Source organism: Biomphalaria glabrata, chromosome 5 (genome assembly GCF_947242115.1).
Source record: "Biomphalaria glabrata chromosome 5, xgBioGlab47.1, whole genome shotgun sequence".
NCBI lineage: Eukaryota > Metazoa > Mollusca > Gastropoda > Planorbidae > Biomphalaria > Biomphalaria glabrata.
In genome coordinates, this window is record NC_074715.1 from 24,739,303 (window position 1) to 24,755,309 (window position 16,007).

General features: G+C 39.0%; 1 protein-coding gene across 4 annotated transcripts; it reads left to right on the plus strand.

The window, feature by feature from the left end:
- Positions 1–584: 584 nt before the first annotated feature.
- LOC106072879 (uncharacterized) lies at positions 585–15,110 on the plus strand. 4 transcript variants are annotated; one of them, XM_056029207.1, is made up of 4 exons: positions 585–680; positions 8,286–8,416; positions 13,188–13,717; positions 14,483–15,110. In XM_056029207.1, the coding sequence occupies exons 2-4, from the start codon at positions 8,309–8,311 to the stop codon at positions 14,964–14,966; spliced, it is 1,122 nt and encodes a 373-aa protein (XP_055885182.1). In that variant the 5' UTR covers positions 585–680; positions 8,286–8,308; the 3' UTR covers positions 14,967–15,110. The 4 variants fall into 4 exon arrangements, with proteins under 4 accessions (XP_055885182.1, XP_055885181.1, XP_013088779.2 ...); XM_056029206.1 differs by having other exon boundaries at positions 626–699; XM_056029208.1 differs by lacking the exon at positions 585–680 and adding an exon at positions 7,633–7,726.
- Positions 15,111–16,007: the final 897 nt, after the last annotated feature.

Consider the following 16,007-nt stretch of genomic DNA (forward strand, 5'->3'; position numbering starts at 1 on the left):
CTATTTATCTATCTATTTATCTATCTATCTATCTATCTATCTATCTATCTATCTATCTATCTATCTATTTATCTATCTATCTATCTATCTATCTATCTATCTATCTATCTATCTATCTATCTATCTATCTATCTGTTTCCTATTTCCAGTCTAGATCTATACATAAGTCTTATAAGTCTATGTCATCAACCCTTCCTTGACTTTGTTCACCAGATACACCAACAAGGCAAGCTATGTTTTAAAGTTTTTCTGCCGGTATGAAAATCCCAATAGATAAAGTTCTCTAATACATTTTTTTTCTCCTTTTTACTGGAGATTTTCAAGAAAAACTAAACAATGTCAAGTATGCTACGCCTGTTGATTTGTCCCCAGGCAGTATAGTGTTTGTTATGGCCGGGTCACCCCCTTCTTTTATTATATTTAATTTTAAAAGTTTTATTCCCGCCAGATCTGAAACTCTCCAGTACTGATTTTTATTTCTTTAAGGCTCAACTCTATCTGACAGTTTCAAGAAGAAGAAGGACTTCATTTCTGCGCACCAATGCGATAAAATATTTGCGCATATTAGAAGATGTAAAATAGGCCTCTTCTAGTGCGCACAAAAAAAGACCCTGTATGGAAAACAAAAACTTAACTAGACTTTAAATTCCATGAACAAAGTATAAATTACACTAGTCCAGGTAGGCTTTAATGAGTCAGGTAGGACAAAGCTATTAATATTTGCTACAAAGCTGCGTGTTTTAAATGTTTATGGTCAGTTAATACTTTAAAAAAACTTTTGTTAGCATTACAGAGCTTAGCGTAAAGCATTTCGTTTATCTATCCTAGTGTAATACTAAATCTAATTTTGTATGTAATGTAAATGTAGATGATCTAGATCTAGCTTAGCCTTAGGGCAAGACATCAAACACACACACACAAGCCAATGAAGTTGTTGAAACAAATAAGAAAAGATCTATTAGATGAACAAAACAGTCATTGTATCAAATAAATAAAGGAACTGGAAGGTATAATATTGAATAATATATGGTAAATATTGAACACAGGATTCATAGAAAGACCATTCTATGCCATAGTCCATAGTGTGTATAATATTGAATAATATATGGTAAATATTGAACACAGGATTCATAGAAAGACCATTCTATGCCATAGTCCATAGTGTGTATAATATTGAATAATATATGGTAAATATTGCACACAGGATTCATAGAAAGACCATTCTATGCCATAGTCCATAGTGTGTATAATATTGAATAATATATAGTAAATATTGCACAAAGGATTCATAGAAAGACCATTCTATGCCATAGTCCATAGTGTGTATAATATTGAATAATATATAGTAAATATTGCACACAGGATTCATAGAAAGACCATTCTATGCCATAGTCCATATTGTGTATAATATTGAATAATATATAGTAAATATTGCACACAGGATTCATAGAAAGACCATTCTATGCCATAGTCCATATTGTGTATAATATTGAATAATATATAGTAAATATTGCACACAGGATTCATAGAAAGACCATTCTATGCCATAGTCCATATTGTGTATAATATTGAATAATATATAGTAAATATTGCACACAGGATTCATAGAAAGACCATTCTATGCCATAGTCCATATTGTGTATAATATTGAATAATATATAGTAAATATTGCACACAGGATTCATAGAAAGACCATTCTATGCCATAGTCCATATTGTGTATAATATTGAATAATATATAGTAAATATTGCACACAGGATTCATAGAAAGACCATTCTATGCCATAGTCCATATTGTGTATAATATTGAATAATATATAGTAAATATTGCACACAGGATTCATAGAAAGACCATTCTATGCCATAGTCCATATTGTGTATAATATTGAATAATATATAGTAAATATTGCACACAGGATTCATAGAAAGACCATTCTATGCCATAGTCCATAGTGTGTATAATATTGAATAATATATGGTAAATATTGCACACAGGATTCATAGAAAGACCATTCTATGCCATAGTCCATAGTGTGTATAATATTGAATAATATATGGTAAATATTGCACACAGGATTCATAGAAAGACCATTCTATGCCATAGTCCATATTGTGTATAATATTGAATAATATATAGTAAATATTGCACACAGGATTCATAGAAAGACCATTCTATGCCATAGTCCATATTGTGTATAATATTGAATAATATATAGTAAATATTGCACACAGGATTCATAGAAAGACCATTCTATGCCATAGTCCATATTGTGTATAATATTGAATAATATATAGTAAATATTGCACACAGGATTCATAGAAAGACCATTCTATGCCATAGTCCATATTGTGTATAATATTGAATAATATATAGTAAATATTGCACACAGGATTCATAGAAAGACCATTCTATGCCATAGTCCATATTGTGTATAATATGAATAATATATAGTAAATATTGCACACAGGATTCATAGAAAGACCATTCTATGCCATAGTCCATATTGTGTATAATATTGAATAATATATAGTAAATATTGCACACAGGATTCATAGAAAGACCATTCTATGCCATAGTCCATATTGTGTATAATATTGAATAATATATAGTAAATATTGCACACAGGATTCATAGAAAGACCATTCTATGCCATAGTCCATAGTGTGTATAATATTGAATAATATATGGTAAATATTGCACACAGGATTCATAGAAAGACCATTCTATGCCATAGTCCATAGTGTGTATAATATTGAATAATATATGGTAAATATTGAACACAGGATTCATAGAAAGACCATTCTATGCCATAGTCCATAGTGTTGTATTCTTGGTACTATATGAGATGACTAGCAATAGTCCTAGTGGCTAGCTAGAAAGACCAACTAGAATTCGAAACGGGTGTATGGTCGTGCTAAATGCACGCTGGACTGTCGTTCGGTCGTCTCGGTTCATATCCTTCCCGCTGCCCTCCCCTGTCATCCTGCGGCAGGTTTGGGCTGTGATGTAGATTATCTTCAACTCTGAAGGAACATCAGATGCATGTAAAACATTTTTATAAACAACTGGATCTTTTATTTCTCTATCATTTTATAAATGCATACACATACTTGCCCATTTCTGTTAAGTGAGACTCAAAGGTATTATTGAAGTATTTTACATTTACTTGTGAACTGACATAAAAGTTAAATCTATTATAACTTTTACACGTGTACATTGTAACATCTCTGTTCTTGTAGTGTACATTGTAACATCTCTGTTCTTGTAGTGTACATTGTAACATCTCTGTTCTTGTAGTGTACATTGTAACATCTCTGTTCTTGTAGTGTACATTGTAACATCTCTGTTCTTGTAGTGTACATTGTAACATCTCTGTTCTTGTAGTGTACATTGTAACATCTCTGTTCTTGTAGTGTACATTGTAACATCTCTGTTCTTGTAGTGTACATTGAGACATCTCTGTTCTTGTAGTGTACATTGTAACATCTTCTTTTTTGAAGTAACGTCTGTATCATATAAGATAAGCATCTCTGTTCTTCTTTTCTGTTGTAAACGTCGTCCTTAAGTTCACTTTTTAAGAATTGTTACCTGATCACCTTCGTTGCCATTGCAAATTGTAAACCTTTTTGTGTTAAGTTCAATCTTTTGTGTACTTGTAGAGCTGCAGTTGTTTTTTTTTTGAAAAGTTTAAAATTGGTCTTAAAGTGTCTCGAATTTACTTTGCTGTGCCAAACCCACCATAAATATATATATGCCAACGAGCCTTAGTTTAGGTATTACTGATATACTGGATTGGATTTAGATCTATGTCAAACTTGGAGAATGTTCCCTTCACATTGTTCTTTATTTTGCCACGAAAATAAAAGTAGAGAGTGAGAATGGGTTTACCCAGTGGCGTAGCTAGAGTATATGACGCCTGGTGCGGTACCTCATCTTGATGCCCCCTCCCCAAATAAAAAAAAGAACTAACTAATTAATAACATTGCAAAACCTTACTTTTTTTTCAAAATAATATGTATTCATTAATCAAATATTGTTAATTCTTTCATGACCTTAATGAACTTTCATGACCGCAACATTATCATAGCCTTGACCCCTGCAGTCCATTATGTCTAAGCCATCCAAACGCAATTTCTCTAGAATCATCTCATCGATTCCAGCAGCATGTGTGTCCTTTGTGTCGATGAAGTCAACAAAAGACTCACGAACCTGCACCCCGTCATTCTCCATGACAACATACCGTAAAATTTGGGAAATTTGATCCAGCTTTGAGATGTCAGGTGTACTGTCAAAAATAATAGAGAAATATTTGGCTTGTTTTACTTGCTGTATGATTCGTTTTTTAGCTTGATCTCCCAATATTGTAATAAATTTATTTTGTATTTGTGGAGACATGTATGTATTCGGTCTGGAACAAAGCTTAGTTCGAAGCACATGCTCCCTCAAGAGTGCATCGTACTTTGATAGTAATTTTACTAACTCTCCAGGTTTTCGTCTCTTGTATAATCAAATCTTGGGCCTTGTTGTCAATATTGTTCCCTACTCTCAGGCAAACTTCAAGTTCCTTCCAAGCAAGCGATGACTGAATGTGAGCTCTGCTGGTCTCATGGTTTTCTATTTTCGGGGATACCCTCCACCACTCATTGAATCCATTTTTGGATTTAAATGAAGATTTGGTACTTGATCTTGTTGAGAAGAGTGTGCAGGGGAAGCAAAATAAGAATTCTTTTTTTTTTGGCGAATAACACATCCACTTTCTAAGAACTTTCTCGCCGTTTGACATTTGCCAGAAAAACCAAATCTTTGAAAGCTTTCTAGCCTTTCCTTTTGCTGATTCTTGATGTCTATACGCCTCTCTGAATTACTGTCCATACGCTGAACTGTTTCAGATCCTTGAGTGAGAAGGTGTATGCGAATATTATCTGTGATGACATCAGGCCAATCTCCAATGTCGTTCAGTCTAGAGTTGATTATCCTGCTTTCTGTATTGTTTACACTGTCTGATGGTTCAGCTTCTTCAGTATAAATTTTTGAGGACATGCTTGTGTGCTGTCCTTTAGTCCCTAGAACCTGCAGTATTGAAGTATCATCTTCTTTTCACGATGTCGGCTTCATCATTTTTTTTCTGGATTCAATGATAACCGTCTCATCTTGCTTTGTTGCTTTTAATTGTTCAGTTAATTCATACCCATTAACAGCTCGCCTATAGTCGGTGGACTCTGGCAATGATGTGACTTGAAATTGTCTCGATGCTTCTTTAGACTTAAGAAATTTAAGAAACGCACCTCACTGCGGTCAAAGAAACTGCTTTATGCGGATGACATTGTCCTTTGGTCAACCGGCAAGAAAGCCAACCAAATACAGACGGCATTACAAGCAGACCTCCAAACCATCTCCTCGTATTGCGACAAATGACAGATTCAGATAAACGTTGCCAAAACGACCTGGTCCCTGTTCAGCCTAGGGATCGACATTCTTAAGGCTCTATTCGAGCTTCAACTCGGTGGGCTGCGACTCCAACGTGAAAACAAGCCAAATATCTAAGGGAAACCCTGGATAGAAAGTTGTCAATGCTCCAGCACGTCCAGGAAGTTGAAAGAAAAGCCTCGGAGAAGTTAGCGTTACTAAGAAAGCTGGCCATCACAAAGTGGGGTGCCAAAGCTTACATGCTACGCATATTGTACTTAGGGGCTGTCAGATCACAAATTGAGTACAGCTCAAGTATATGCTAGTAAAACTGCCCTCGAATCACTCGACCGAGTACAATCACAGGCACTAAGGTTCATTTGTGGCACCTTTCGGACAAGCCCAACAAAAGCTGCTGAAATCTTAACAAACGTGGTCCCTTTACATTTAAGGAGGGAGATGGCGGTACTTACAGCTTATGAGCGCTATAAAAGGGGCGACTCTAGGCTACCCACCTCAATATTAGTGCGACAGTGGAAAGAGAGGAACCGCATAAAATGCGATCGTTCCTCCACATTGCGGCCAAGTTGTCAAAATCAGCTGGGCTCTCCACTGACAGAATCCCAATTAGAATAATTAGTACTTGCCCTCCGTGGAGGAGATGTCCGTGGAGGAGATGTCGGCCCCACAAATAAGCATGTCCCTTATAGGGCAAGAGGGAGCCACCAAGAGGCGATTAACACCTGCCATACTCCAAAACTTGGCATCAGCTACACTAAAGTCCTACCCATCAGATGCCATTTTCTGTTATACCGATGGGTCGGTAATAAGGGACCCCGATAGATCTGGGTATGGGGCCCTTATAGTCTACCCAGACCGGACAGAACCAGAGATGCCGATTTCTCCGTCTGAGCTTAAAAGGGTTTTGAGGCGCCAGCCAGACTAGTCAGTCTTGAGCATTGTTCATCATTTTGTTTACGTTACAGTAAAATAAAACCTCGTAGAAAACAAAGGTTAGCTTATTTAAAAATATAGACATTACAATAGAATTATTTCCAAAATTAAACTATAAAGAATCATAAAGAAATGAATAAACTAAGACAATTGTTTAGAGCTAGAGTTTAGAAATATATTTGTAAACTCAATATCTAGATTAAACCAATGGACTAAACAATGAAGTAAAAAAAGGTTGGCCTATCTTCTTCTTCTTTATATTACAGAGCATTGATCAGTGTAGTAACATGTACCGTGTGTCCGAAATAAATCAAGTAAATTAGATTCAAATTGTTCTATAGCTTACATTGTATGGAAGAAATAGTCAAGGAGATGAAACAAAATAGCGACATGACTAGTTTATAAATCGTTAGTTCATGTTTAAAATACAGCAGTTTATGTTTGTTCGTGTCCATACAATTAGTCGTTTTTACTGAAAAGCTCAGGGAAATAGGAAATTAATACACACTGGGGGAATTTTGGTGCCCCTCTCCACTTGGTGCCCTGTGCGGCCCGCACCACCCGCACATTGGTAGCTACGCCACTGGGTTTACCCTTTCATTCGACGTATTCCCATCCACTATAAAGGACTGTGAAAACGGATTTTCGTCCTATACTTGAGATACAATAAGGTTTTTGTCTTAGGGCCTTTCGGTTTAATGTCCCATTAAACATTCCCTGCGGTCTCCGTCAGGAACTTATATGTCAAGTTTTATCAAGATTGGTCAGACAGTTTTGATCTTTATTCGAAGCATACATAAATTGATACGCCTTACTTTCTACTTGATAATATATATATATACTTCGCGTTCAAATGATTGATATATGGTAGCTATAAGATAAGGATTGACAGGCTTACGCTAAGCTCTGATAATCCAAACAACTGCACTGTGCGCCCTTGATAGATTTATTTATTACACTCAAATATGATGTACGATCAAATGACCCCTCAGTTCTTCTTTGTAAGACCTACAGAACATCTCTCTTGAAATATTCTTCCAGGCTTTTGGGAATTCTTTAATAGACCTGGTCATAGCTTTGTGACCCTGGTCAGCGGGCTCTCATTAGAGACGTCATTTTTTATTTACTCCCTGGGGGGATAGAGATAGAGGTTATTTTTTCCCTGAGTTACACGACAGACATATAATAACTCACCCGTTCTATCTCGTTCTTCACCCTCCTCCCTCTCCGTCTTTTTCTCTATTTCTGTCTCTGCCCCCCCCCCTCTCTCTCTCTCTTTCTTTCTCTCTCTTTCTTTCTTTCTCTCTCTCTCCTTTTCCTTTTTTTTTGTGACTTAAATGTATTCGAGTAAAGGACCATTTGAAAGGTAACACTGTTTCAAATGTTTAGATGATTATGTCTTTTGTCTATTCCAAGCTCTAGACATTATTGACTAATTCTTCACTTCACTTCTCTTTACAAATGTGTTTTGATTAAGGCCATAACATATTGACTATTATGTGTGTGTGGGCGCTTTGTGTTTGCTTTTGTATGTGACTGTATTTCTTTGTTTGTGTTTTTGTTATTTCTGTGTGTGTTTGTGTTCGTGTTGGAGTGTCAGATGTCAAGCACAACAAATAATCAATTCAAATATGTTTATGGACTGTAGGTCAGTGCTTCATTAAACCTTGTACACATTACAAGAGAAAAAAAAGATTAATGAAATACAAAATATGCACATTACATCACAAAATATGCACATTACATCACAAAATATGCACATTACACAACTAAATATGCACATTACAGCACTAAACATGCACATTACAGCATTAAACATGCACACTACAGCACAAAATATAAAACTATTTATTCAAAGTGAGTCCAGAAGTCTAGATGTCTGTTGGAATGATGACAGTTTACTCTTTCTTTTGAATCTCAAACAGAACTGAATTACTTTTAATTCCAAATGTCTTTTGACCAGTCCACTTTGTGGCGAAATATTTTAAGTCCAGACCAGAGGTGGACACCTAGAGAGTATAGAGAAGGAGGTCGCTGTTTGCATGCCCCGGAGAAAGTAAGTGTACAGTTGTAACATATAACATAGTGCTAGAGCATTGTGGTCCAGTCCAAGTGTGACATATAACAAGGTGTTAGAGCATTGGGGTCCGGTCCAAGTGTGAAATATAACATGGTGCTAGAGTATTGGGGTCCGGTCCAAGTGTGACATATAACATGGTGCTAGAGCATTGGGGTCCAGTCCAAGTGTGACATATAACATGGTGCTAGAGCATTGTGGTCCAGTCCAAGTGTGACATATAACATGGTGCTAGAGCATTGGGTCCGGTCCAAGTGTGACATATAACATGGTGTTAGAGCATTGGGGTCCGGTCCAAGTGTGACATATAACATGGTGCTAGAGCATTGTGGTCCAGTCCAAGTGTGACATATAACATGGTGCTAGAGCATTGGGTCCGGTCCAAGTGTGACATATAACATGGTGTTAGAGCATTGGGGTCCGGTCCAAGTGTGACATATAACATGGTGCTAGAGCATTGGGGTCCAGTCCAAGTGTGACATATAACATGGTGCTAGAGCATTGTGGTCTGGTTCAAGTGTGACATATAACATGGTGTTAGAGCATTGTGGTCCAGTCCAAGTGTGACATATAACATGGTGCTAAAGCATTGGGGTCCAGTCCAAGTGTGACATATAACATGGTGCTAGAGCATTGGGGTCCAGTCCAAGTGTGACATATAACATGGTGCTAGAGCATTGTGGTCCAGTCCAAGTGTGACATATAACATGGTGCTAGAGCATTGTGGTCCAGTCCAAGTGTGACATATAACATTGTGCTAAAGCATTTGGGGTCCAGTCCAAGTGTGACATATAACATGGTGCTAGAGCATTGGGGTCCAGTCCAAGTGTGACATATAACATGGTGCTAGAGCATTGGGGTCCAGTCCAAGTGTGACATATAACATGGTGCTAGAGCATTGTGGTCTGGTTCAAGTGTGACATATAACATGGTGCTAGAGCATTGGGGTCTGGTTCAAGTGTGACATATAACATGGTGCTAGAGCATTGTGGTCTGGTTCAAGTGGGACATATAACATGGTGCTAGAGCATTGGGGTCTGGTTCAAGTGTGACATATAACATGGTGCTAGAGCATTGTGGTCTGGTTCAAGTGTGACATATAACATGGTGCTAGAGCATTGTGGTCTGGTTCAAGTGTGACATATAACATGGTGCTAGAGCGATGTGGTCTGGTTCAAGTGTGACATATAACATGGTGCTAGAGCATTGGGGTCTGGTTCAAGTGTGACATATAACATGGTGCTAGAGCATTGGGGTCCAGTCCAAGTGTGACATATAACATGGTGCTAGAGCATTGTGGTCTGGTTCAAGTGTGACATATAACATAGTGTTAGAGCATTGTGGTCTGGTTCAAGTGTGACATATAACATGGTGCTAGAGCATTGGGGTCCAGTCCAAGTGTGACATATAACATGGTGCTAGAGCATTGGGGTCCAGTCCAAGTGTGACATATAACATGGTGCTAGAGCATTGTGGTCCAGTCCAAGTGTGACATATAACATTGTGCTAAAGCATTGGGGTCCAGTCCAAGTGTGACATATAACATGGTGCTAGAGCATTGGGGTCTAGTCCAAGTGTGACATATAACATGGTGCTAGAGCATTGTGGTCCAGTCCAAGTGTGACATATAACATGGTGCTAGAGCATTGTGGTCTGGTTCAAGTGTGACATATAACATGGTGCTAGAGCATTGGGGTCTGGTTCAAGTGTGACATATAACATGGTGCTAGAGCATTGTGGTCTGGTTCAAGTGTGACATATAACATGGTGCTAGAGCATTGGGGTCTGGTTCAAGTGTGACATATAACATGATGCTAGAGCATTGTGGTCTGGTTCAAGTGTGACATATAACATGGTGCTAGAGCATTGTGGTCTGGTTCAAGTGTGACATATAACATGGTGCTAGAGCATTGTGGTCTGGTTCAAGTGTGACATATAACATGGTGCTAGAGCATTGTGGTCTGGTTCAAGTGTGACATATAACATGGTGCTAGAGCATTGGGGTCCAGTCCAAGTGTGACATATAACATGGTGCTAGAGCATTGTGGTCTGGTTCAAGTGTGACATATAACATAGTGTTAGAGCATTGTGGTCTGGTTCAAGTGTGACATATAACATGGTGCTAGAGCATTGGGGTCCAGTCCAAGTGTGACATATAACATGGTGCTAGAGCATTGTGGTCTGGTTCAAGTGTGACATATAACATTGTGCTAAAGCATTGTGGTCTGGTTCAAGTGTGACATATAACATGGTGCTAGAGCATTGTGGTCTGGTTCAAGTGTGACATATAACATAGTGTTAGAGCATTGTGGTCTGGTTCAAGTGTGACATATAACATGGTGCTAGAGCATTGAGGTCCAGTCCAAGTGTGACATATAACATGGTGCTAGAGCATTGTGGTCTGGTTCAAGTGTGACATATAACATAGTGTTAGAGCATTGTGGTCTGGTTCAAGTGTGACATATAACATGGTGCTAGAGCATTGAGGTCCAGTCCAAGTGTGACATATAACATGGTGCTAGAGCATTGTGGTCTGGTTCAAGTGTGACATATAACATAGTGTTAGAGCATTGTGGTCTGGTTCAAGTGTGACATATAACATGGTGCGAGAGCATTGAGGTCCAGTCCAAGTGTGACATATAACATGGTGCTAGAGCATTGTGGTCTGGTTCAAGTGTGACATATAACATGGTGCTACAGCATTGGGGTCCAGTCCAAGTGTGAAATATAACATTGTGCTAGAGCATTGGGGTCCAGTCCAAGTGTGACATATAACATGGTGCTAGAGAATTGTGGTCTGGTTCAAGTGTGCCATATAACATGGTGCTAGAGCATTGGGGTCTAGTTCAAGTGTGACATATAACATGGTGCTAGAGAATTGGGGTCCAGTCCAAGTGTGACATATAACATGGTGCTAGAGCATTGTGGTCCAGTCCAAGTGTGACATATAACATGGTGCTAGAGCATTGTGGTCTGGTTCAAGTGTGACATATAACATGGTGCTAGAGCATTGTGGTCCAATCCAAGTGTGACATATAACATGGTGCTAGAGCATTGTGGTCCAATCCAAGTGTGAAATATAACATGGTGCTAGAGCATTGGGTCCGGTCCAAGTGTGACATATAACATGGTGCTAGAGTATTGGGGTCCGGTCCAAGTGTGACATATAACATGGTGCTAGAGCATTGTGGTCTAGTCCAAGTGTGACATATAACATGGTGCTAGAGTTTTGGGGTCCGGTCCAAGTGTGACATATAACATGGTGCTAGAGCATTGTGGTTTGGTCCATGTGTGACATATAACATTGTGCTAAAGCATTGGGGTCCAGTCCAAGTGTGAAATATAACATGGTGATAGAGCATTGGGGTCCGGTCCAAGTGTGACATATAACATGGTGCTAGAGCATTGTGGTCCGGTCCAAGTGTGACATATAACATTGTGCTAAAGCATTGGGGTCCGGTCCAAGTGTGACATATAACATTGTGCTAAAGCATTGGGGTCCGGTCCAAGTGTGACAAATAACATGGTCCTAGAGCATTGTGGTCCAGTCCAAGTGTGACATATAACATGGTCCTAGAGCATTGTGGTCCAGTCCAAGTGTGACATATAACATGGTTCTAAAGCATTGGGGTCCAGTCCAAGTGTGACATATAACATTGTGCTAAAGCATTGGGGTCCGGTCCAAGTGTAACATATAACATGGTGCTAGAGCATTGTGGTCCGGTCCAAGTGTGACATATAACATTGTGCTAAAGCATTGGGGTCCGGTCCAATTGTGACATATAACATGGTGCGAGAGCATTGAGGTCCAGTCCAAGTGTGACATATAACATGGTGCTAGAGCATTGTGGTCTGGTTCAAGTGTGACATATAACATGGTGCGAGAGCATTGGGGTCCGGTCCAAGTGTGACATATAACATGGTGCGAGAGCATTGGGGTCCGGTCCAAGTGTGACATATAACATGGTGCTAAAGCATTGTGGTCCAGTCCAAGTGTGACATATATGTTATAAATGTTACGTGTTCTCTAAGATAGACATTTCGTCCAAGTGTGACATGTGTGGTCCAAGTGTGACAAATTGTGACAGTGAAACATATGTTGTCCAAGTGGGATATAGAGAGAGACAGACAAACAGGCAGAGAGACGGACAAAAATAGAGGTCAGCTTTTTTTTTTTGTCACTACATGACTTGAAGTAAAGAGAGTATTTCTGTTATTGTTACCAATGGTATACAGTTTGTGAGAGTCAGTTATCAAAACAGTCAAACTAAAATGTGTGTATGTGGTGCCTCTTTAGAACAAACTTTGCTGCCGAAGTGGAAATGTTTTTGTTTGTCACGAGCCAAAACTTGCCCAGATCAACGTTTGTACTCTCCTCCTTCACTCTCATTGGTATTTCTTTCCAGTCTCCTAGCCTTTAAAGTAACTACCTGTCTTCCTTACAGCAATAGCCATTTTTTAAACTCCTTCAATAGTGCATGTATTGTCAATCAGTACCGTGATTTAGATTATTGTTTATTGTGTTATGTGATACTCTACATCCTCTTACGTTAACCAGTCCGTAGTGTTCATACTCTCTCAGGGTAACTAGTCCATGGTGTTGCTAGGTTGACTCAACAACATATTGTGAAATGCTTTCATGCACTGAGTGTCGATAATAATATTTAATCTTTTTTTTTAAATATTTTCTTAATCACTTTATTTGTTTCTTACATTATTTTTCTAAGATTTTGTTATTTCTCGACTTCAGTGTCAGGTCCTTTCCAGAGCCAGGCAGGAAGACAAGTTTCACCTCGGCAGACCTGCTTTTAATCCTAACCCTAACCAATACTTGAAAGAAAAAGCAGATCAGTTTGATCCAATCCAATCCAGTGTAAAGGACTTCCAAAACGTCAGTTCAAAATGCAAGGCAAAATTTTCAGATGCATTTAGTCATCGTGCCAGGGAAACACACAGACTTTTGACTCCAACAGTTCAACGTTCTGCAAGAGAAGCGCTTTGTGCACAGCGCCAAAGGTTGAATCACTTACGAGGAACTGTTTGGATGTTTCCTAAAATTCAAAAGCATTTAAATGATGCAAATGTTAAGTATACGGTTGAAAGAACCAGCGGAAACCAGAACGACGAGACTTACTTGTTTGTCTCTTTAGCAGAGCCGAAAGTTTCTGAGCCGGAAATAATCGAAAAATCTCTGGAAATCGCTGCAGTTTCAGAAGCAGAAGAAGTAATCGAGGAAAAGGAAAATACTGAACAGGAGCCAGAGATGAAAGAAGAACCAAGGTAGGTACTCAGCAGTTGACGACTTTATTTACTTTATTATCTATCAATAGGAGTGAGCAGAAGACAAACATGACTGCTATATGTTCTGTTGCTAAAGGGAAAGTGACCAATACACAGTCATACAGTCAAAGAGAATGTGACTGATAAGGACATGTTACAGCCCATACACTAGTCATCTAAATGTCCAGAATGCAGGTGTAACTTGGATCAGGTTAACCTCGCTAGCAGCTATTTCCAGCCGATGCAGGTGTAACTTGGATCAGGTTAACCCTTGTTAGAAGTCATTTTCAGCCAATGCAGGTGTAATGTACATCAGGTTAACCCTTGTTAGAAGTCATTTTCAGCCAATGCAGGTGTAATATAAATCAGGTTAACCCTTGTTAGAAGTCATTTTCAGCCAATGCAGGTGTAACTTAAATCAGGTTAACCCTTGTTAGAAGTCATTTTCAGCCAATGCAGGTGTAACTTAAATCAGGTTAACCCTTGTTAGAAGTCATTGCCAGCCAATATTTACAAAAATAAAATTCGCGTTCTAAGACGTCTCCGACTGTGGATCCAAAGTTGATCTCGGGGGAGGGGGGGGGTGCACTTTGAAGTTTTTAAAGGGAAACAAGAAAATGTTGAATTATAAGCTCTACAATTTTTACAAATCCGATCATTTTTTTATAGCGAATTTTTTTTTTTTAAACTCCTCTTTTAGAGTCTATATGATGTGTATAAGAACAGTTTAGCATCTCTTTCTATGTCCTGCATTGACTATTTCAGCACAAGTGAAGTAGGCTGGTACAAGCAGCCCAAGTCTACTCGTTGCTGGATTGACGACGCCACCATCTCCAGCTTCTCAGAAGTTTCTGACGTCAGGAAGACGGGTCTGCTGTATGAGAGGAAAGAAAAGGCCCGAGATGCCAGTCAGCCCATGCAAGCCTCTCCCAACGAAACTGTCACCTCAGACTATGGCCCCTACCCCGGACCAGCCACCCCCACTATGGAAGACTCCCAAAGATCTGATCAGCCAGCGGAAACTCCAGTGGAGCCAACGGCGAGAGCAGACGACAACGTGCCGGATGAAGATCTTGACGGGTCCAGGGAAACCAGTGAAGTGGATGAGAGGCAGACCAATGAACCAGATGTTGGCCCACCCCCGTACATATGTCCCAGCTCACCAACCAGGTCACACATGATAGAAATAAAGAGATGGCTAAGTAGGTCAACCTTCTCTGCCGCTACCAGAACTATGCCCATGATGTAAAGTCAATGTAACGGTCATACATCCAGTTAGTGTTACTTTCAAACCTATTCTTATTGACTCAGAATTCTATTTTAAATGCTTTTCTAAAAGTGCAACTGCATTAAATATTTGACCCTAACATTCAATAAAACTCCTTTCTATTAACTTTGTCAAAAATATTTTTTTTTTTACACATTATGATTTTTCTAGCAAATCTAAAGAATTCTTTTCGTACAACTTTTGCTATAATAAGTTTTGTAATTGAAGAAGAAAAGTGCCCTTTGCCCCCTGACAGCCTACTGTCCAATCTATTGTGTAACAAATGAAAATGATGTCTTTGAAATCATGTAAAGGAAAGAGAAGACTACTCGGGTACTTTTAAATGTACATTTTTGTGTACAAGCACACAGAGAACTAGAGGAGGACTACAACTGAACGGGTATGTCCTATCCGTTATGTTTATGAGTCAAATAAAAAGTAACTCGCCACCTTTGTCATTCAAAGTTGTTCAAAAAAACAACGCGGGTTGATGGTACAAACATTGAACACACAAGTAAAAATCCCTCTCTAGCCAGAAGAAATGAAAATGTTAGTGTATAATAAATAACAATTATAAGAATTGGACTATCTCACATCCCAGTTATAAGAAAAAGGACGCTTATTATAAGCTGTCTCGTCTCGACATGATCAACGCATAATTTTTTCTACTCAAAACCGGACACAACAGAATGAGACAACATATATGAACCGGAAGCTAAAAGTCGGGGCTAGCCCTTGTGGAGCATCACCAGAGAAAGCTGCATAGTATATCAAGAGGCCCAAAAAGGATTCTGGCCCCAAAACCCACCTATAGAAGAAAAACTATACGGAGCACTGCCTGATCTGGAAACCACCTCGCGGTTCATCTCAGATCTAACCCTCCGAGATGTCAGATGAGAACGAAGAAGATGAGGCCCACACCCATACGGTACGTTACACAGGAAGATTGTATGCCAGAACTACTTTCACTGTTCCCTTGAAAGGGAGGGGGAAAGATGGGGAAACTAGGCATGAAACGAGGAC

Coding starts and splice junctions, on each gene's coding strand:
- LOC106072879 (XM_056029207.1), top strand. CDS start 8,309: ATGTCTTTTGACCAGTCCACTTTGTGGCGAAATATTTTAAGTCCAGAC. Junction 8,417..13,187: donor GTTTGCATGCCCCGGAGAAA/GTAAGTGTACAG, acceptor TCTCGACTTCAG/TGTCAGGTCCTTTCCAGAGC. Junction 13,718..14,482: donor GAGATGAAAGAAGAACCAAG/GTAGGTACTCAG, acceptor TGACTATTTCAG/CACAAGTGAAGTAGGCTGGT.